This window comes from Hirundo rustica, chromosome 2 (assembly GCF_015227805.2).
Source record: "Hirundo rustica isolate bHirRus1 chromosome 2, bHirRus1.pri.v3, whole genome shotgun sequence".
Lineage (NCBI taxonomy): Eukaryota > Metazoa > Chordata > Aves > Passeriformes > Hirundinidae > Hirundo > Hirundo rustica.
Window position 1 is genome coordinate 52,423,881 of NC_053451.1, and position 19,209 is coordinate 52,443,089.

At 39.5% G+C, this 19,209-nt stretch overlaps 1 protein-coding gene across 1 annotated transcript in view; it reads left to right on the top strand.

Moving 5' to 3' along the window:
* The window catches only part of FREM2 (FRAS1 related extracellular matrix 2), a 119,512-nt gene extending 102,549 nt beyond the window's left edge, over positions 1–16,963 (top strand). Inside the window, exons 17-24 of the mRNA XM_040056611.2 lie at positions 5,176–5,368; positions 7,429–7,533; positions 8,696–8,823; positions 8,913–9,047; positions 12,478–12,604; positions 12,803–12,990; positions 13,919–14,065; positions 15,733–16,963. Of these exons, the coding sequence (XP_039912545.1) occupies positions 5,176–5,368; positions 7,429–7,533; positions 8,696–8,823; positions 8,913–9,047; positions 12,478–12,604; positions 12,803–12,990; positions 13,919–14,065; positions 15,733–16,245 (1,536 nt within the window). The 3' untranslated portion in view covers positions 16,246–16,963. The remainder of the gene's footprint in view (positions 1–5,175; positions 5,369–7,428; positions 7,534–8,695; positions 8,824–8,912; positions 9,048–12,477; positions 12,605–12,802; positions 12,991–13,918; positions 14,066–15,732) is intronic.
* Positions 16,964–19,209: the final 2,246 nt, after the last annotated feature.

Below are 19,209 nucleotides of genomic sequence, written 5' to 3' on the forward strand. Positions count from 1 at the left end.
AAAAAAAAAAAAAAAAAAAAACTGTTAAGTGAATACGCCAGCTGTGTAACAAAGTCAGAGGTTAAATTTTTTCAAGGGACTGGCATTTCAAGGTTGTATTGCATTCTCTTCTCCATTCAGACTTCTTTAAACAAACCTGCTTTGCATTTCACCTGTGACCTACCTGTCTGGGTGTCTTCTTAGGGCTAAATCTTAGTTTTGCCATACTGACGTTGTGCAAACAGTTAATTGATAACATTGTTAAGCTTGTGTGACTCAATTTCACAGACATCACAAGTAAATCCAATAGAAAATGAGACTTAGGGTGATTTGGAGAATAGAAGTACAATTTTCATGTAAAGCCTGTATTATTGAGATATACAAAACAAAACACAAACTTGTGTTATTTCTAATGTCTAATTCTAATTTTATCATTACTGTCAATGTACACACACACACATACACTGACAAGCTCTGCCCTCTGGAAATGTAAGACAGATAAATAAATGTAGAACAGAGCCCATGCCACAAACCCTTTATTGAAAATATTTTTTATTATATATATTCTAAATTGTTACTTGACAGGTTCTCAAAATAATTGTGCATTTTACTTAATGAAGTTTGACAGATTGCATCTGAAAGGGGAAGAAAAGAAAAACAGTTATAGAAACTCCCATTCATACTTTCATAGTCTTAAATGGGAATTGTCAGTATTCTAAACCAGACCTTGTGATCTGTGATAATCCATCTTACAAAAAAAATAGTATGAAGCTCTACTTCTTAGATCAATGTCCAGTATAAATCATGTTCTCTCACACGTGATTTCTTTTTGGTGCACTCTTTGATTTTTTTTTTTTTTCCCTAAATTTTTCCAGATATTTTCTGTAAGTGTCTATTCCCTCCCTGGAACAGTTTTGTCTTGTCTTCTCAGGTTCTCCAGACCTGGCATTGTCGTGGAGTATAAGACACAATTTTCCCAGTTCATCTGGGGTGTAGCTGTAGTCTGTATTTTTCTCCTGGTATCAGAAGGCTAAAATTCGCACCCACTTATATTGTTTAAAATCCATGTTACTGAATGTAATTTTGTCAGTGTAACTGGTAAAATCTCCTGTATGTAGGATACATGGATACATAATGCACCTGTCCTGTCTCTCCACTGCAGTTGAGCTGATCCTACATTTACACAGCTCTAAGTTGCCCTTTTGGTTTCATCATTGTCACATCGAGATATAAAATGAACAGCTGGCCATTCCCAATAGGCTTTGCATGCAGTGCTGGAAAAGAAAGATAACTCAATGGAAAGAATGTTTTCTCATGTTTGTCTAAACAACATTGTTAGGAGGGCTGGAGAAGTCAAACTCCTCCATCTGTGAAACACATTCCATCGATTCATTTTGGGGGGTTGGGGTAGTGTCTGCTTGCTTCCTCTGCGGTTTACTTCCTCTTTATTTTACTTTTACTATATCAAAAAGATCCTTTCATATACTATGTCTTGAGGTTTTTCTCTTCTGCCTACAGAAGAGTAGATTTCCCATTGCAGGAATGAGAGGCTCTTAAGAGTTTTCCTTTACTGTTAGAGAGAATTATTTATTCAGTAATCCTCTGACTATCATTGTTGTAGGTTTACCTTCAGACCTGTAAATCCATGAGTGCCTGTAGAAGGGTTTGTGTGCATAAAAACTCAATAAGCTTTTAGCATTAAATCCTTCCTCCCTCATCATGCCATGAATCACATGAAAGGGCAGCAATACTGATGGAAGCTACATGAGTATAAAAATAAATTCCCAGGCTGAGGCAAGCAGCTCTGATGCCCAGACGCCTCTTTCAGTTTTTACTAAAAGGGAAGAACTTTTTAAATTCTACAGTCCTAGAAATGGAGAGATTTCAGATTTCTCCCCAGAGCAGTGGTGTTATGTCAGAGGAGCAGTGTTCCTTTGGCAGACTTGCCCCAGAAGGGATCCTGCTACTAGATTTCAACCAGTAAAAATAAGCTGAGCTCTCTAACACTATGGTCCCATCAAATGGAGGCAAGAAAACCCTAAAATGGGGCTTAAAAACCTCGTTAGTGGACTGCTTTATGTACAGTACACACAAAGAGCCAATGATACATTGAAAGCAAAGAAAAGCTTTGTAATGAGGGGTGTTTTTTTAGCTTGATGTGTCATAAGGTACTGAGCTAGAAGGAGTTTTGTGGATCATCCTATCCAGTCCTCTGCTTTATGTCTATAAAATATCATTCCAACACTAGTAAACGAAATCTGAAACCTAACAGGATTTCGTGGCCTCACTATTCTTGTGGAATGTCACCACACTGAGGGCTGGAAACTCTTCTGATTTCTGGGTTCTGTTTGTCATGGCCCTCTTATGGCCATTTGTTCCCATGTCAGCACTATCTTTCATCATCAGTGGCCCTTCTCTGCACTTAGTCTCCTGATGGATATAGGCAGCATTCTTATTCCCTCTCAACCTTTGTTGTACTGGGCTCAACAGCACAGCTATTTTAGACTCTTCTCATCAGATAGTTTTGCCATTCCTCTGATTATGTTGATTTCTTTTTCTGCAGTCTACAATGCAAATTGGACTTTTTCAAGCATGGATGATCAAAGCTGTTCCAGATAAGCTCTCACTAGTGCTCTGTATAATGGCATGCATGCTTCTAATTTCCACCCCATTCCTCAGTTTATCTTAGGATCATAGCACATGGAGAGGGTAGGAAGGTCATAGTTATGATGTGATCAACTCACATAACAAAATTTCTTTCCCCTCTATTGTATCTAATGAATGTCTTTCATTTCTACAGAAATCCCTGTGGCTGGTTTCTATTACCTTATATTTTAAGCTATTAGATTTCATCTCACTATTATTATTCTAACCCTCAAGGTCATTAAATTCTCACTTTGATATTCCAGTCCTCTACTTCATCATTAAGTTTTATGTATGCTTCTATTTAAGAAAATAATGGATGTGTATTAAATCCTCTACCACGTACTTTTGTGTCTTCCTTATGAGCAAACTAAATTTCAGATCACTGGCTTCAATGTCTAATTGTCACTGTACATCATGCAGATATAGAAGAAAAACACACAGAGAAAAGCCAACACAATTTGTCTGGGATGACCTTACAATAGTAACATATTTGTTGTACAATCAAATTTATTCATTCAATCCCTGATACTGCTCCAGATAATGAAAAATTTTTGGGGCTACCCTTGAATCAAAGACTATAAAACACTCGAGAGCTGCATCATCAGTATATTTTTTTAATAGAAGTGAGAATATCATGTTGGAACATTTGGAACAATTTAGTGAATCTGTGTCCAAAATAATTGCTCAGATACTCATGCAGATATCCCAAAGATAAACTTGCAACTTGAATGGTACAAAAAAATATTTTGTCTAACTTTTATTGGTCATCCAATATATAGAGAGAATATTTTTTTCCTGTTCCACATAGAAGTTCCTGATTTTGTTTATGTAAAACCAACAAAGAGGCATTAATATAATCTACAACTGTAGCATCTCATCTACCAGTCTGTGTTAGTGTTTTATTTTTCAGTGGTGCCAGACTCTTTTCAGCGGTGCCCAGTGACAGGACAAGGAGCAATGGCCATGAACTAAAGCAAAAAGTGTTCCACCACAATATGAGAAAGAACAGAGAGGCTAGCAGAGCACTGGAACAGGCTGCCCAGCGAGATCATGGACCCTCCCTTTCTAAAGACATTCAAAACCCACCTGGACATGTTCCTGTGTACCCTGCTTTAGGTGACCCTGCCTTGGCAAGTGGGCTGGACTGGATGACCTCCTGAGGTTCCTTCCACCCCTAAAATTCTTTGATTCTGTCATACTGTGTGTTTCCAAATGACTACTATCTAAATGCTAGCACCTATTATGGAGTCAAACAATATAAATCAAAAACATTTTGATAGCGCAGCATGCAGATCAAGGAGAGTCACATGTGAAAGTGAGTTGTGGCAACTATGAACATTTGCCTTAATGAAGTCCTTAATTAGCTCGAAGTATTTAGTTAGTACAAGCAGTAAATTTGTGGTTATGTTATATTAGTAAAAATTCTGTCAGGCATTTGAAAGTATAAAGCAGCTGTAAGGTGATGGTCATTCAGCCTCTTGACTTGCTGCTGGTTGAACCCAGCTTATAAGTTTCCTTGAATGCTGGGGATTTTTGACATTGCAAAACACCCTCTAAAAGGGTGTAAGGTAATCAGGAAAACATTCAGATGTGGAAATTTATATATGGAATTTCTGTTGGAACTAAATGAGAATTCAAGGCCTTTTATGACTTTGAAAAGTTTCCCATGGGGAGATGATGTCTTTCCCCCCATGTATTTCTAAGAAAATCCAGGTCTGAAAGGATCTGGATTGCACATTTCTAGTCAGAGATACGTGAGTGACAAAGTATTTGTAACTAAACATAAACACAAAGTCTCTTCAGACAGGTTTAGATCTGAGTATCATGTGAGAGCTATCTGAAGAGGTGACAGTTCACTGACGCCATTCTCCTTGTCTTTTTTAATTTAAAAAATTATAAAAAATATGTAACTCTTTAATAATTACATTTGTTTGGTATATATAAAGAAAGGCTTTATTTTTAAATCCATATCAGCTTGCTTATTATTTTTAGCTCCTCCAGACAGTGATGAACAGTATGATTTCCATGTTTGCATGCAGCATGTTAGCTATTATCCATGCACAAAGGAAGAAAGAGTTCCAGAGGTGACTAAGTAGAGTCTGAGGACTCAGTCTTGCAATGACATCCGAGCAGTTTCAGCATCTTACAGAAGAGTTTCTTAGCTGATAGTAACAAGAATATAAGCAAAAGAGTTGGTTAGAGCATAACCGTAGAGCAAATGCAAAAGCATATTTGAAAAATTTCTAAAGCCTTCATTTGTAGCTGTGTTGTTTATGTCCTTAGAAAAACTGAGCAAAAATGATGAGTCAAAATCGAGGGGATTATGTTTTATCAGTTTGAAGTACAAAGATGAAACTTGAAGTGATGCAAGCTCAGCTGAAAACCACTGAAAAGTGGTTTTGCACGTCACCTGTAGTTTACAAAGAGAGAATTTGATTGAGTCACGGTATTTATTTCAAGTTCTGTCTTCCCTTTCTCTTGCATCGGCTTACCTGTGCGATGCTGCCGTTCACGGTCACTAACCCTAATACACAATGCTGTTTTTTATAGGTTCTCAACCTAGTGCAGTCCTATGTCACGCTGAGAGTCCCTTTGTACGTCTCTTACGTTTTCCACTCTCCTGTGGGCGTCGGAGGCTGGCAGCACTTCGACCTGCAGTCAGAGCTCCGGCTGACTTTTGTGTATGACACTGCCATCCTCTGGAAGGATGGGATCGGCAGCCCACCCGAGGCAGAGCTCCAAGGTGGGTGTTGCGTCTCTCGGCGTGGAACTCATGCTCTGCTACTAAGAGGAGAGTTTGCACACAGTAGGATGGTTCTTCAATCATTCCAATACTAAAAACAAATTTTGAAATTTTCATTTATTATCAGTTGCAGTCTGTCATTTCCGAGCACTCACAGGTGTCTGCTGGAGTGTTTAGGAGAATCGTGTAAAGTTGACATCAGCCCTTTTACTGCAAAGAAAGACAATTGTATTGCTATGTTTGAAGTACATGTGCAAAATTTAAAACCTTAATAACTATTCAGAACTTCAGGGTATATTATGGAACCAAATTCCATTAGCATGCAAGATGTTTGCACTTCAATGAAAATAATTGAAGATTTTCTGTGATGCCATTTTTTTCTTATGATGAATGGCCAGTTTCAGAAACTTTTGATATTTTGAAAATGTTTAATGAAACATTCAAAAGAAACAGAGCTGTGTAATGGGGGCCTGTTCTCTGTGTGAAAGTAGTAAACGCTGAGACATTCTACAATATGTTAGATACTGCCAGTAAATGTTTGTGAGTATAACCAGTAGTCAAAAAGTTAAAATCTATCATTGCAGAATCTTTTTAAAAAAAGATAATTTACTTTTTACAAATAGTGACACAGATGTATGTGCAATATTAAAATATATAGTTACACCTGTGTGCTGCATTGTTCTTTTTATGCAAATTTACTTAATATTACGCTTCAGGTGTTTCCTATCTCTCTCAACCTAGGGTAGAATACAGATACCTGCTGTAATTATGTACATACACAATTTCAGGGCTCCTGGGAACCTAAAGTCACTTTTTGCTTCTACTAACTCTGTATATGAACTAGAGAAATCATTGCTGTGCCATTTCTGTCCTTATGTTAAGAGCAGGAAATGAGAAGCAGCAAGGGGAATCTGCAGTGCATGAAGAATGAGGCACATGTCATGCCATGACTAAAGAATAAGCCACATGCCACAAATCATGTGATGTGCTCATCACCAAATAACAAACAGATCTAATCCTCTGTCTCATTTGGGTAGTATTTTTTCAGTAGTTGTTCTTCTGGGCAGGGAGGGATTAACTAGTTTCCAGTTTTTTTCCGTACCTCTTAATTCATATAATTGCCCTACATAAATTCTAAGTAACACTGTAAACCAGTGAGGGTCTTCTAAAGCTCTAATTCATACATGAATATATAGTTATTTCTGTTGTACCAAGAGATATGATTGGTACAGATTAATTTATACAGGTGGTATACATTCACACTGGTGTTTTAGATTTCCAGCACATTCATGGGGGAACGTTCCTGTTTCCATCTTTTTCCTGGCAAGCAGAATGGTGGTACATCACTGGCTGTTTGTAATGGAGCACTGGAGGAGATGCCTGAACTTCAAAGCTTTGCAGAACTCCAGAGAAAAAGAGTCTTGGCTGCAAGCTACAGAAACAAACCACTTCTGTTGTGTAAACAAGATCTTGTAATATGAGATTAGAATACGTAAGGCCTGTGTTTTGTGCCAAATTCATGCCAAAAATTGCCAGCACTGGAAAGCCTGTCAGAAGGAGTTTCACAGATTGCAGCACCCTAGAGCAGTTCACTGTGGAAGTCACAACCAGCTGATGCTGATGGTTGCTGCCTTGGCACAGTAGGCAGGGAGGCACTGATAAAGGGTATCTCTGAAGCAGCTTTCATTGGTAGGAGTCAGCTTGAATACTTGGTGAAAATAAAAGTCTTCTTTCTGCAGAACCCCCTGAACCCAAGCACAGACTCCTGTGTGGATTCCTCAGCCTACTAGGGCACCTGTGTGGGTCCATGAAAAGCATGGCTTTGCAGCAGAGTTCCCTATATGCTTTGGAAGCTGCATCACGTCCTGAAAACTTAAGGCCTCCCTGTGTAAATAGTTGTTTGAGAAGAATCTGGAGTCAACTCAAAAAATAGCAGGGGGCCCCTCCAAACGCGTGACATGGCAAGGGTAGATGAAAGAGTGTGTCTGGTGTTTCCCAGGAGTGTGATTTCTTTGTCAGCTGCAAGTGGAACGCTCCTGTTAATTGGGTTTTGCTGGCAGGTTCCCTGTTCCCCACCAGCATGCGCATCAGTGAAGAGGGGCGCTTGGTTGTCAACTTCAAGACTGAAGCCCGGTTTCATGGTCTCTTTGTTATGTCCCATCCTGGTAAGTGTAACCTACCCTTTAGGAGTTCTACAGCAATAAAGACACCCTTCCCAAATTTGATACTATTCTTTTTTTCCCTATTTCTGCTTCTGATAGCTGTTTTTTTTAATATATATATATATTTATACTGTGCTCTTAAGATACAGATTTTTCTTCTGCTTTAGATTTCTTACTTGTTGATGACTGTCAGGTTGTCAAACTTGTTGAAATATACATTAATCTGATGGAAGGCAAATAGTTCCACTTGATTAAGAGCCTGATTTATGAAGGATGAAGATCTAGACCATTGTGTCCATTAGGGGTCTATAGATACATGTTTTTAACCCCATAGTTATAATTACTATTTACTTATATTGCCCTAGGAACTTTGCATTAAGATTTCTTTTCTAACTTGAAGATTTTCTAGAATATTTAGACCTTCTTCAGAGAGCAAGAAAAAGTCTTGTGTGGGCATTGTATCACTCTGTTAATATAACACTCTCACTGACATTCAATTAGTCGTTGCTGAGGACCTGTTCCTGCAATTTAATCTGTTTAAACCCCACTACTCTTACTCTGAGTAATTACAGGTGTATGACTCTGTCAACAGACATAAATCTGAGCATGAATGCCAGCCATGGAAAATAATATCTAACTAAATTAAATCTGCTGAACAACAGTGAGAAGAGGAAAAAAAATAGGAAATCTCTTTTAGTTTAACTTAGGTGTTTTTAACCCATAAAACTCCTTCCTGGTGCTTCTACTTTTTCTCAGCTGTCGTCCGGTGTGTTTGGTTTTGCCTGAGACAGAGGCAGAAGTGTTCAATTACTTAGAGAAATTACGTTGTTTCCCTGGGCTGACATTCCAAGTTTAAAACAGGATTATAGATCTCTGCCACTCCACTCTCACTCTTTTTACTGTCTCTTAAATTTATTGTTCATACAGTTCTCATTGTGTGGCCCAAAAGCATCTGCTGAATAGGCACTTGAGCTAGAATCAAGGAGGCTCATCTGAATTGACTGTAATTGATTTTAGTTTCAGTTAATAAACCCAGTGCCCTGTGAAGGTATTAACGTCAGCTATGGCATTATGGTTTATGAATTATTGGGAATGTTTTTCAGGCTCTGAGAGTTTGCAATGAAACACTAAAGGTGACATATCTGTCTCTTTGGCATGTTTCCAGCTTCATCTCTAACTTCCATGGTTATGTCAGCCGACCACCCGGGCCTGACTTTTAGCCTCAGCCTCATCCGAAGTGAGCCCACCTACAACCTGCCCGTCCAGCAGTGGAGCTTCGTTTCAGACTTCGCGGTAAAACCTCAGCCCTCACTAAGTCTTCCGCTGCCCCGGCCTGTTAGTTGGGATGTGGGTGGTGCAGCTCCCTCTCTCTCTGTGTCCAGGTTCGAGACTATTCTGGAACGTACACGGTGAAGCTGATAGCCTGCACCACTGCCCCACACCAGGAGTACAGCCTGCCAGTGATCTGCAATCCTAGAGAGCCCATCACTTTCGATCTCGACATCCGATTCCAGCAGGTGCCCTTCCGATGACATCTTCGTCATGTTTCCTTTCTAGTTTGATTCCCATTTGTTGGTCTTGTAATAACAGTACTAGAAACTGAATTTCTTGCTAATAAATAAGGCATTCCTAAATTGGTGGGAGAGCACATACTCCTCTCCTTCTAAATAACCTTTGGTTTAAGGAAAGTTACTGTGATGCAATAGTAACGTTTGGGAACTCTTTTTTTGTCTGTTAGCTTTGGTAGTAAATAGTTTCATCAGGTAATTAGTAAAATATAAAAGCATTACCAGAAGGTTTGCATCTGACACAAAACCAGAGTTCGGTCTCTGGTATTTGAAGTGGAACCTCCACAGAAAGATTCCCTCAGTCTTAAGATCTTCCTTTGCTGAGTGTAGAGGGAGGTGTAGATAGGCAACGCTGGTAAAATGCTTAGATTTAAAACTCACAAAAGTGACCAAAACAAATCCAGTCCATAGCAATATGGACTGGATCATATGGGAACATATGGTAACAGGCAAACAGCATGCCTTTCACAAAGCCCAGCTGGGAAGCTCTGCAGCTGTGAACAAATTATGGAGAAATGGATTCCGCTGTAGAAAACATTGGTTTTAACAAAAAAACTGGGGGTAATGTTGGATATTTAAGGGAACATAAACTGCCTGCTTTCCAGGTTATCAAAAGGGCTAATGCGACCTTGGGATGTGTAAGGAGGAAGTTACATAATTTCTGTTATTTGGAGCCAATGCAGCTAATACTGGAACAGTGTGGCTGTGGTTTCATGCTCATTGATAGTATAGATTATGCTATTAAATCATCCTACAGAATAAATCCATGTCAGTCGGGTACACAATCACTCTTCTGTTGAGTTAGCCAGAGTATACAAGGGAATGTATGCAGTCTTTATGCTTTCATTTGGCGTTATGCCACCTGTGGGAGAACAGATGATTCCTGATAGGGCATTAAGTCCTGGCAAAGAAGAGAGATGATACATGATCTGATGTGAAACCTGCCTTCGCAGAGTTAACCACATTTCAGCATTTTGGAGAAGTTTAAATGGAATGGGTGAGGGAAATTTATACTAGTTCGGCACTTCAGCCTTTGTCTGCCATTTCTAATCTACTTCTAGGGACTCTAAAGCAATTCCTAGTAATGCTAAACCACAAGTTGTTCCTGATCCTAGTATAAACAACAAGATGTTGATATTTCAAAGAAAGGTCAAAAAATGTGCAAAAATCATTGCAGAATGGGCAAAGTAGCCTAGAAAGAGACCTAACTCTTAGGCTGGAAGTAGCCTACAAATAAAAGCTATGGCCAAGAATTTGAACTGCCTTGGAATAAATAAATGAACACTGTAGGGGTTATTATATCAGATAAGCCTTTAATAATAAACTATATGGAAGCTTCAGGCACATCAATTCAAAATAGGCATAAGGTGCAAAGTTGCAACAATGTCCTAGACTGTGGCCAGCTGAACCCCCATCACCAACAATATTCAAACCAAGACCATCTCTTTTTCTTGAGATACTCATAGTAAAAGGGGCTTGGGCTTTCTCTGGCCCATGATAGTTTTTCCGTCTGATCACAGATTGAAGCACTATGTTCCAAAGCAGGTCCCAAAAAAGCAGCAGTACAATAGCACAAATTCAGTGGGCTGTATCTAACACTTTACCACTAAGATTTTTTAGTCATTCTCCAAAACTGAATAAGCATTGGTATCCACTCTTTTACAAATAAGTAACAAAATACTAAGGATGACACTGAAGGATGCTATTCCTTAAGCTAGGGAACAATTAACATCTTGCACAGGTGCACTGCATCCAGTCCTCTGGTGCCCAGTGCCAGAAAGACATGAGCCTGTTAGAGGGGGTCAGAGGAGGAGCAGAAAAATGGTCAAAGGGCTGAAACACCTCCCCTGTGAAGAAAGGCTGAGAGATTTGGGGTTGTTCAGCCTGAAGAAGAGGATGAGCTAAGGAAACCTTGTTGTGGCTCCAACATATAAACAGAGCTTATAAGAAAGATAGACTTCCTGCCAAGGGCTGCAATGACAGGATAAGGGGAAACTGAAAGATGGAGAGTATGTTTAGACTGGATGAAAAGAAGACACTTTTTACAATGAGGGTGATGAGGCACTGGCACAGGTTGTGGATGGCCCATCCCTGACAGTGTTCAAGGCCAGGCTGGATGGGGCTCTGAGCAACCTGTTCTAGTGGAAGGTGTCCATGCCCATGGCAGAGAGGTTGGGTGAGATGATCCTTAAATGTGCCCTCCAACCCAAACCACCCTGTAACACCCTGAAATCAGTGAGTGTAGGTGTCACAACTGGACCAAAATTGCTTTTGACTGCAAAATCTAGTGGCAAAATCAGGAGGCAGGACAAGAGCTGTGTCCTTCAATTCTTAGTCTAATGCTCCAGCTTCCACACTGAATTATCTTCTTGGGCTTTTTTATATGAAGCTTTACATTTCCTTGGAAACTTTTTCTTCTAATTTCCTTTGCAATAGTTTTCATTCCTTTCATTCCTCTTTCCTTCCTGTCCACACAATTATTCATATATATACATAAATATACATATATATGTTAGCTGCTTTTTTTTGTGGTTTAGTGGCCTCTTGGTTTTTTATTTTCTTTTTTTGGTTATATTTGTCTTCCACATTGTTTCCTCAGTTCCTTGTATCCTTCTGAACTGTAGGCTTCCCCAGTTCTTCTATTCACTGTATAATTTACCTTTTATTATGCCATGTCTCTTTATGGTTTGCCTTCTCTCTTTTTTTTATGGTTCCATGAAAAACTGCTGTTGATAGTATTGACTAATTTTATACTTTACAAGTAATAGAGGAATAACCATAGATAAATGTGTCAAATATATAAAGATAAATGCTAGCATAAAAAGATGTTCAAATGGTTTGGTGCATTTTCATATGCATGATCTGATATATCCTGCAGCACATTAGAAGAGCTGATACTTGCAAATAAATTCTCAGCAATGTGTGCTTTCAAATATTGATAGAGGACCGGAAGCAGTGGTGGCACTTGTGTGTAAGAATGAAAATGGGATAGAGAAAACAGGCTGTGATAAGTCAGAGACAAGTTAGTGAGGGAAAAATTTTCCTCCTGTTACTCCCACATGTAAGTAGACCTGGACACCTCCTTACCTGGGATTTGGAAAAACGTGATGGGAAGAAACTAACCTAGAATACTATCAAATATTACAGATGCAGGTAATCCAAAGGTTGTTTGCATATAAAATACATAGAAATATGTTTTTAGTAGCAGGAGATCTTTTTGTTAAGCTGCATTATTACATGTAGATGTGCAGAGCTTATAAGTGATGTACACTGGAAGAAGATCATGTTTTGTTGTTTTGTTTTAAGAGTTTAAGATCATGCTATGTTTTGGTTTTTTTTAAAAATCTTGTTGAGGAGCCTTATGCTTTTGTGGTTTTAGGTCAGTGACCCAGTGGCTGCTGAGTTCAGCTTGAACACCCAGATGTTCCTCCTGTCCAAAAAGATGCTGTGGCTGTCTGATGGCTCAATGGGCTTTGGGCAAGAAAGTGACGTTGCTTTCTCAGAAGGTAAAATTGTGCACAGATCATGCACATTTCATTTGTGTTCCACACGACAGGATCCTGTTTGCTGATCTGTCAAAACCAGACAGGAGTGAGGGTTTGTTCTTGTTGCACTAAGCTTCTTGACAAGGCTTTATAAGCTCAGCCTCAGCTGTGCTGAATGTTCCAGTCCAGCTGGATGTGAACTGTGTGCACTGTTCACAGGTGATGTCATATACGGTCGGGTGATGGTGGATCCAGTGCAGAATTTGGGTGATTCCTTCTACTGTAGCATCGAGAAGGTTTTCCTGTGCACAGGAGCTGATGGATATGTACCCAAATATAATCCATCCAACACTGAATATGGGTGCCTTGCTGATTCTCCATCCCTTCTGTACAGGTTTAAGATTGTGGTAAGTGTTCTAATTCTGGGAAGATTCATATATAAATATATATATATTTAAATTTTTTTTCTAACTTGTCTTTTATCCAAAACCCAACTGTTCTTTACAATGTTCTCAGTAGGACCAAATTTTTGACTCGAGCTTCAGGCTGACATGAACTGATGGAGGCAGTATCTTGCCTTTTCCCCTCCTGGTTCTTTATCTTTCTGCCTTCATTAAGAGTTTGACCTAAGTTAGAATCCCAATATATGCTTTTTCTCTGCATTGTCTGTTCTCTGCTATGTCTGACCATAGAGAGAATTTTAGGAGACATGCAAGTGAAGTGAAGGATTGGAATTTGTTTCATATTTAGCCACCCAAAATCTAGTGTATAGTGTAAAGTTAGTCATCCAGGTTGCCTCTGTAGTCCATAGGGAAAGAGAAATACCTCTAAAGTTGGCTTGGATGATCTAACTTCCTTCCTAAAAATAACTATAGAGGTAGCTACAGACCTGATGCCCAACTTTTAAAGTTAACTTTAAGTAAGATAAATATATAATAAGCGAAACAAATTTATGTGACTGGCAATTAATGAAACAAAACGTAGCTTCTTTAGGCTGGGAAATAGACTTCTTACTTTCATTTCAGACCACATTTACTTTTTTTTTTTTTTTTTTTTTTTTTTAATTTATTTATTTATTTAAGAAATGTAGCTATGGTTGTTCTCTAGTGTTTTACCCTTTTATTCCAGAAAGACAAACGATTAAATTGAAGTTAGTACAAGTCAGATGGGAACACAACTGCTTCTCATGTCTTTTCCCTTGTAGTAGTATTTACCTAGACTGCATGAAACAGCATGTTTAAACTATACAATTTACACATTGCAAGTAAATACTAAAACTGTTTTTCCTCAAATAAATAAATCTATGTTTTACAAACTTTTTTCTCCTCTGTGCAGGACAAAGCTCAGCCAGAAACGCAAGCCACAAGCTTTGGAAATGTACTTTTTAATGCAAAACTTGCAATAGATGATCCTGAAGCAATTCCATTAGTTAAACAGCCAGGCTCTGATGGATTTAAAGTAGACTCAACCCCTCTGTTTCAGGTATGATTTCTGTAGCTTATTAGTAAGAGTACTGAACCAAGGAAGAAACATTTGCACAAGTATTGTTATTAACTGTTAAGTCAAATTGAAACCAACAGAAAGATTTATTCTGATTCCGGCGACAGTCAAACACAATTACAAATGCTTAGAAACTTCTAGATATAAAATCTGGAACACTTATTAAAGTGTTTCTGCAGGGATACTCTTGCTTTTCTCTTGTATAATTCCAAAGGCTCACCAGAAGTTATGAAAATTGTTCTCATACATTTATTTTAAGAAATTAGTAAGATTCTTGTTGCACAGCGTTGTTTTATTGCTTCCCATCTCACTTCTCAAAGACAAAAAATTAAAAATCATAAGCATTTAAAGAGAACTTAATCAAGTTGATACTTGACATTTTCTGTGCGATTTTTTCCTTGCAAATTTGCACAAATTTCCTTGCAAATTGAAGCACTGGAAAGCCTAAAAATTTACAACTGAAAGGTGCAACTACTTCTTAATTATATAAAATCCTTCAGCTGTGTGCTTTCAGCCCTTTGATCTATATAACCCAGCCAAAAAGTTCTCTCTTCACTATTTGTCTCCAGTATTTGCAAAACTGCATGCACAACTCAAGTGTATAAATTAGTAGAAAAAATATGGAAGAGACATTGATTTTACTCTTGGCCACTTCAGTATTAAAGATCCCATTAAACAGTAGAGTATTTAACAAAAAGGCCTACTTAAAAGTATAAAAAAAATTTCAAATCTGCTCCCGGGAAAATGAAATATCATTTTTTAGGTGAAGAATCCATTTCCATGGATTCCAATGCCATGATTTTTGGTCCTCTTCCTGTCCGAAAAACGGAACATGAAGAAACAAAAGTATATCCTGAAAAATACTTGGAAAAACAAGAGTAAGATAGAAAATGTGTTATTTCTCAAAACAACAAAACTGAGCTGCAGCCATTCAAATTAAGAGGCAGTAGCTTTAGGACAGTGTTCAGACAAGCCTGCTGGATCTTGTGGAAGCCAAATCTGGTATGGATCCAGGAAAGATAAGAGAAATTGCAGGAAGGTAGTATCATCTCACACAGATTTGCAGGGACCCACGCAACCCAGAGTGGATGAAGTTTTCAGGGACCTGTGGAAACTGACTGTTCCAAAACCCTGCTCAAAGCAAGGTCACCTAGAACAGGTTGCCCCAAGCCGTGACCAGTTGTCTTTTGAACGTCTCTGTGGAAAGAGACTCCACAGGCTCCCTGTTCCAAAGTTCAACCATCCCTGCAGTAAAAAATTGCTTTCTTATGTTTAGAGGGAATTAGAGCCAGGGTCTAATCACTTGGTAGGTTGGGTTTGGAAGGTCCTTTTCTGTGGCCCATCCACAGCTGATGATACTTTGTATGGCTTTTGGTACTAATAGTACCAAAACCATGCCAAGGCCATAGCCTTCTTCACCTGCACTTGGTAGCCACAGAGTCTGACTGTGGAGAGAAATGGAGACTAAACCCTCTGAAAATTTTAGCAGAAAATACAACTCCTCTGGTTGGCACATAGTCAGGAGTTATCTGTGCATGAAAGTGCTTGTCCAAGCATTCAGTTCAGAACAGAGGCTGACTTCCTCTGCATTTAGCACTGCCCAGATTTAGTATGTGTGTGTTTAAATACAAAAAAATGTTTCTTCCCAGGTGTCTTTGGGTAGGGAGTGGTATGTCCACACAATCTACACTGTGCGTTCCAAGGAGAACGCTAACCGCGGAATCGGCAAAAGAAGCGTGGAGCACCAGTACCACTCTCTCCTCAGTGCTGGGAGCCCAGGAGCCTCCACACGGAGAAGGCAGAAGAGGGGAGCTGAGCAGGCCCCAGAACTTGCAAGAGACATTGGAGCAGAGAACAACCGAGGAACAAATATACAGCACATAGCTCTGGATCGCAACAGCAGGAAACAGGTGCCTCAAAGGGAGGTGGCACTCAATGGTGTTCTCCCCAGGGAACTGAATAACCAAAGTGCAGGAATCAGCTTAGTCACAATCATTGGTGGAGCTGCTGCCATTTTCCTTGCCATCTGCTTAATTGCAATTATCATTTTGCTGCTAAAATGGAAACAAAATTCTGACAAGAAGGAAAGCACAAACGAGTCAGGCAGCAACGAACCAATGATGCTGCCACATAATTACAGCAATGACAGCTCAGAGGTTTGATTCCAAGACCACAGCATTCAAGCCAGAGAAGCCAGAGTGCCTCAAAAAAACTCTTGAACTGCACATTTTTAGCAGCAGATAATGGTGACTCATGAGGAGTTCACGTGTTTCTAGGTGTACTTGAAATTTATTACCCTGAGCTTTTACTGCCGTTATCAACAGAAGAAGCTGAACCGAACCTCCCACTTTGCACAAAAGGAATGCTGATGTCCCTATATCATGCACTAATTTTAAGCAGCAATTCAAGGGACTGCATTGTAAGGGAGAGATTATTGTTGTGGTTTTGTATTTTCTGACATTTCAAAAGAATAAAAGAAGCTGAACAAAGGTGCTATATATCCTGTCTGCAGTAAGAGATATCTCTTTCTTCAGAAACATATAATACTTGAGAGGAGGGATCCTTACAGTCTTCTGTACACTTTTTTACTCTTTCCCACAAAGAATTCAATGTCTACCAATAGTTTGAAAGGTGATGGAATTCCTGAGGCATGGTTCCTCCATCCTGTAAGTCTTTGACTTCACTTAATCTGTACCAGTGATTTTTTTTTTTTTTTAACTTATATGTAACTGAACTTTTTCAAAAGACAACTAGATTATACAGCATAGCATTATAAACAGTTGTGTGTCACAGGATCCAATTCATACTCTTTCCTACAAATTCCTATTAATCTACTTAACCTGAGATTTTTTTTTTTTTTTAATTTATGTTTATATAAAGCCAAAGAATGCAACAAATCCAGAAAAAATTTTTGGTTTTCACTGAAACTAGATGCTTACGTCCTCTTAAGTTTATAATGGTTCATGGAAGTGTTGTAAGGTAAATTTTATTTCTTAGTGCATGTCCACTGCTGAGAAATGCAAGCATTAATATTTCTGTACCTAGAGAAGATGATAGTTAGATTCAAAATGCAGAGGACAAAGTTCTGCTGAACTGAGCCTGGGAACCTTGATATTGAATCCAGCGTAGTTAGTTGTCATACTAAATAACAAAAAGAGAAGAAAAAAATTAACATTTCATTGAATTAAGTAGTATTTATTGCTGTATAATCATAGCACATTTTGACAAACATGCTGGGTCATTGTTGCGCATTTTTTAACAAGCAACTACATCTGCAAGAGTAATTCTAATTTTCTCTCACCATTCTTCATTTATGTTATATGACGAGATTGGATCAGCAGTGTCCTGTGTCAGTTTTTATCCAGTTGCAACCTGTTCTGTCCCAAAGATGTTTTTTATCCAGACTGTACCTGTTCTGTCCCTGTCAAATCCTTTGCTATGAAAGCTATGTCATGTTCAGGAAACTGTCCCTTTTGTCACACTAGAGTTTTACGTACGTCCTTTAAGTCATACAGTCGTAGAATGGCCTGGGTCAGATGGGACCTTCAGGACCATCTAGGTCCAACCCCACAGCCATGGGCAGGGAGACCTTCCACCACACCAGGTTACTCAAAGCCCCATCCAAACTGACCTTGAACACTTCCAGGCATAAGGCATCTAGAATTTCCCTAGGCAACCTGTGCCAGTATCTCACCACCCTCATCGTAAATTTCCTCCTAATATGTAAACATACACTCTTTCAGAGTGAAGTCATTACTCCTTTTCCTATTGCTACATCCCCTTGGGAAAAGTCCCTCCACCGCTCTCTTGTAAGCCCCCTTCAGGTACTGGAGGGTGCTCTAAAGTCTTCCCAGATCCTTTTCTTGGGCTAGACTAAACAACCCCTGCTCTCTCAGCCTGTCTTTATAGGCGAGGTGCCACAGCCCTCTGATCATCTTTGTGGCACTCCTCTGGATGCGCCCCATCAGGTTTGTGTCCTCCCTATGTTGGGAGCCCCAGAGCTGGATGCAGCACTTCAGGTGGGATCTCACAAGAGCAGAGCAGAGGGGCAGAACCATCTCCCTCACCCTTCTGGCCCCACTGCTTTGAATGCAGCCCAAGATATGCTTGGCTTTTTGGCCTGGGAATGCACGTTGCCATGTCACGTCCAGCCTCTCATCCACCAGCACTCCGAAGTCCTTCTCAGCAGGGCTGCTCCTAATCCATCCTCTGCCCAGCCCGTGTCTGTGCTTGGGATTACCCTGACCCAGGTGCAGGACCTTGCACTTGGCCTTGTTGAACTTCGTGAGATTTGCTCGGGCTCACCTCTCAAGCCTGCCCAGGTTCCTCTGGACGGCATCTCTTCTCTCCAGCATGCCAACCACACACAGCTGGGTGTCATCTGCAAGCTTGCTGAAGGTGCACTTGATCCCACTGTCCATGAGATTGTCAAACAGCACTGGAGTCAATGGAGTTCTAAAAAAGAATCCATCCAGACAGACCTGACCTAGTAATCCTGCACGGTTGTCCTGTGAGCCATAAGGCTCAGGAGCATGAAGCTCTGCTAGCTGTGATACGTGTGGAATATCTGTGCTGTGATTCGTGGCGCTGTGTGAATACGCCCACAGAGAGACTCATGCTGGTATCTCTTGCTCTGGATTTTTGCTGTTACGACTTCACTCATTTAACAGGATTTCATCAACTTTTCACAAAATGAGTCAGGTCAGAATCTGTCCTACCTTTTCTAGGTTTTCTGAAGATGGTGATTAGTTGACAGCTTAATTGAAGAATGTTTTCAGCGCCTGAAGGGTCAAACTCCATTACTAAACTCTTGCAGTCATCTTTTATTTTCATTAATCCGAGTTTTAACCTGAAACAATTATCTGTAACCCATGCGCAATGCTTTAGATCTTTCCCCCAGTCACCTGACATCCATTTACTCTTGCTCCTGGTTTTGTGATCCATGTATTATGTGTGCAAGATTGAGCAAAGACTTAACCCACGGGTATTTTTTATATTTAGTAAGTTTACTACTAAGTGGCAAATGTACACTAAGATCAAATTTGCCTTTGTGCCTATGTGTGACATCTCTATGAGAAAAGCAGAATTTCTCTCCTAGAATCTGCATGTTTGGATAATACCAGTCA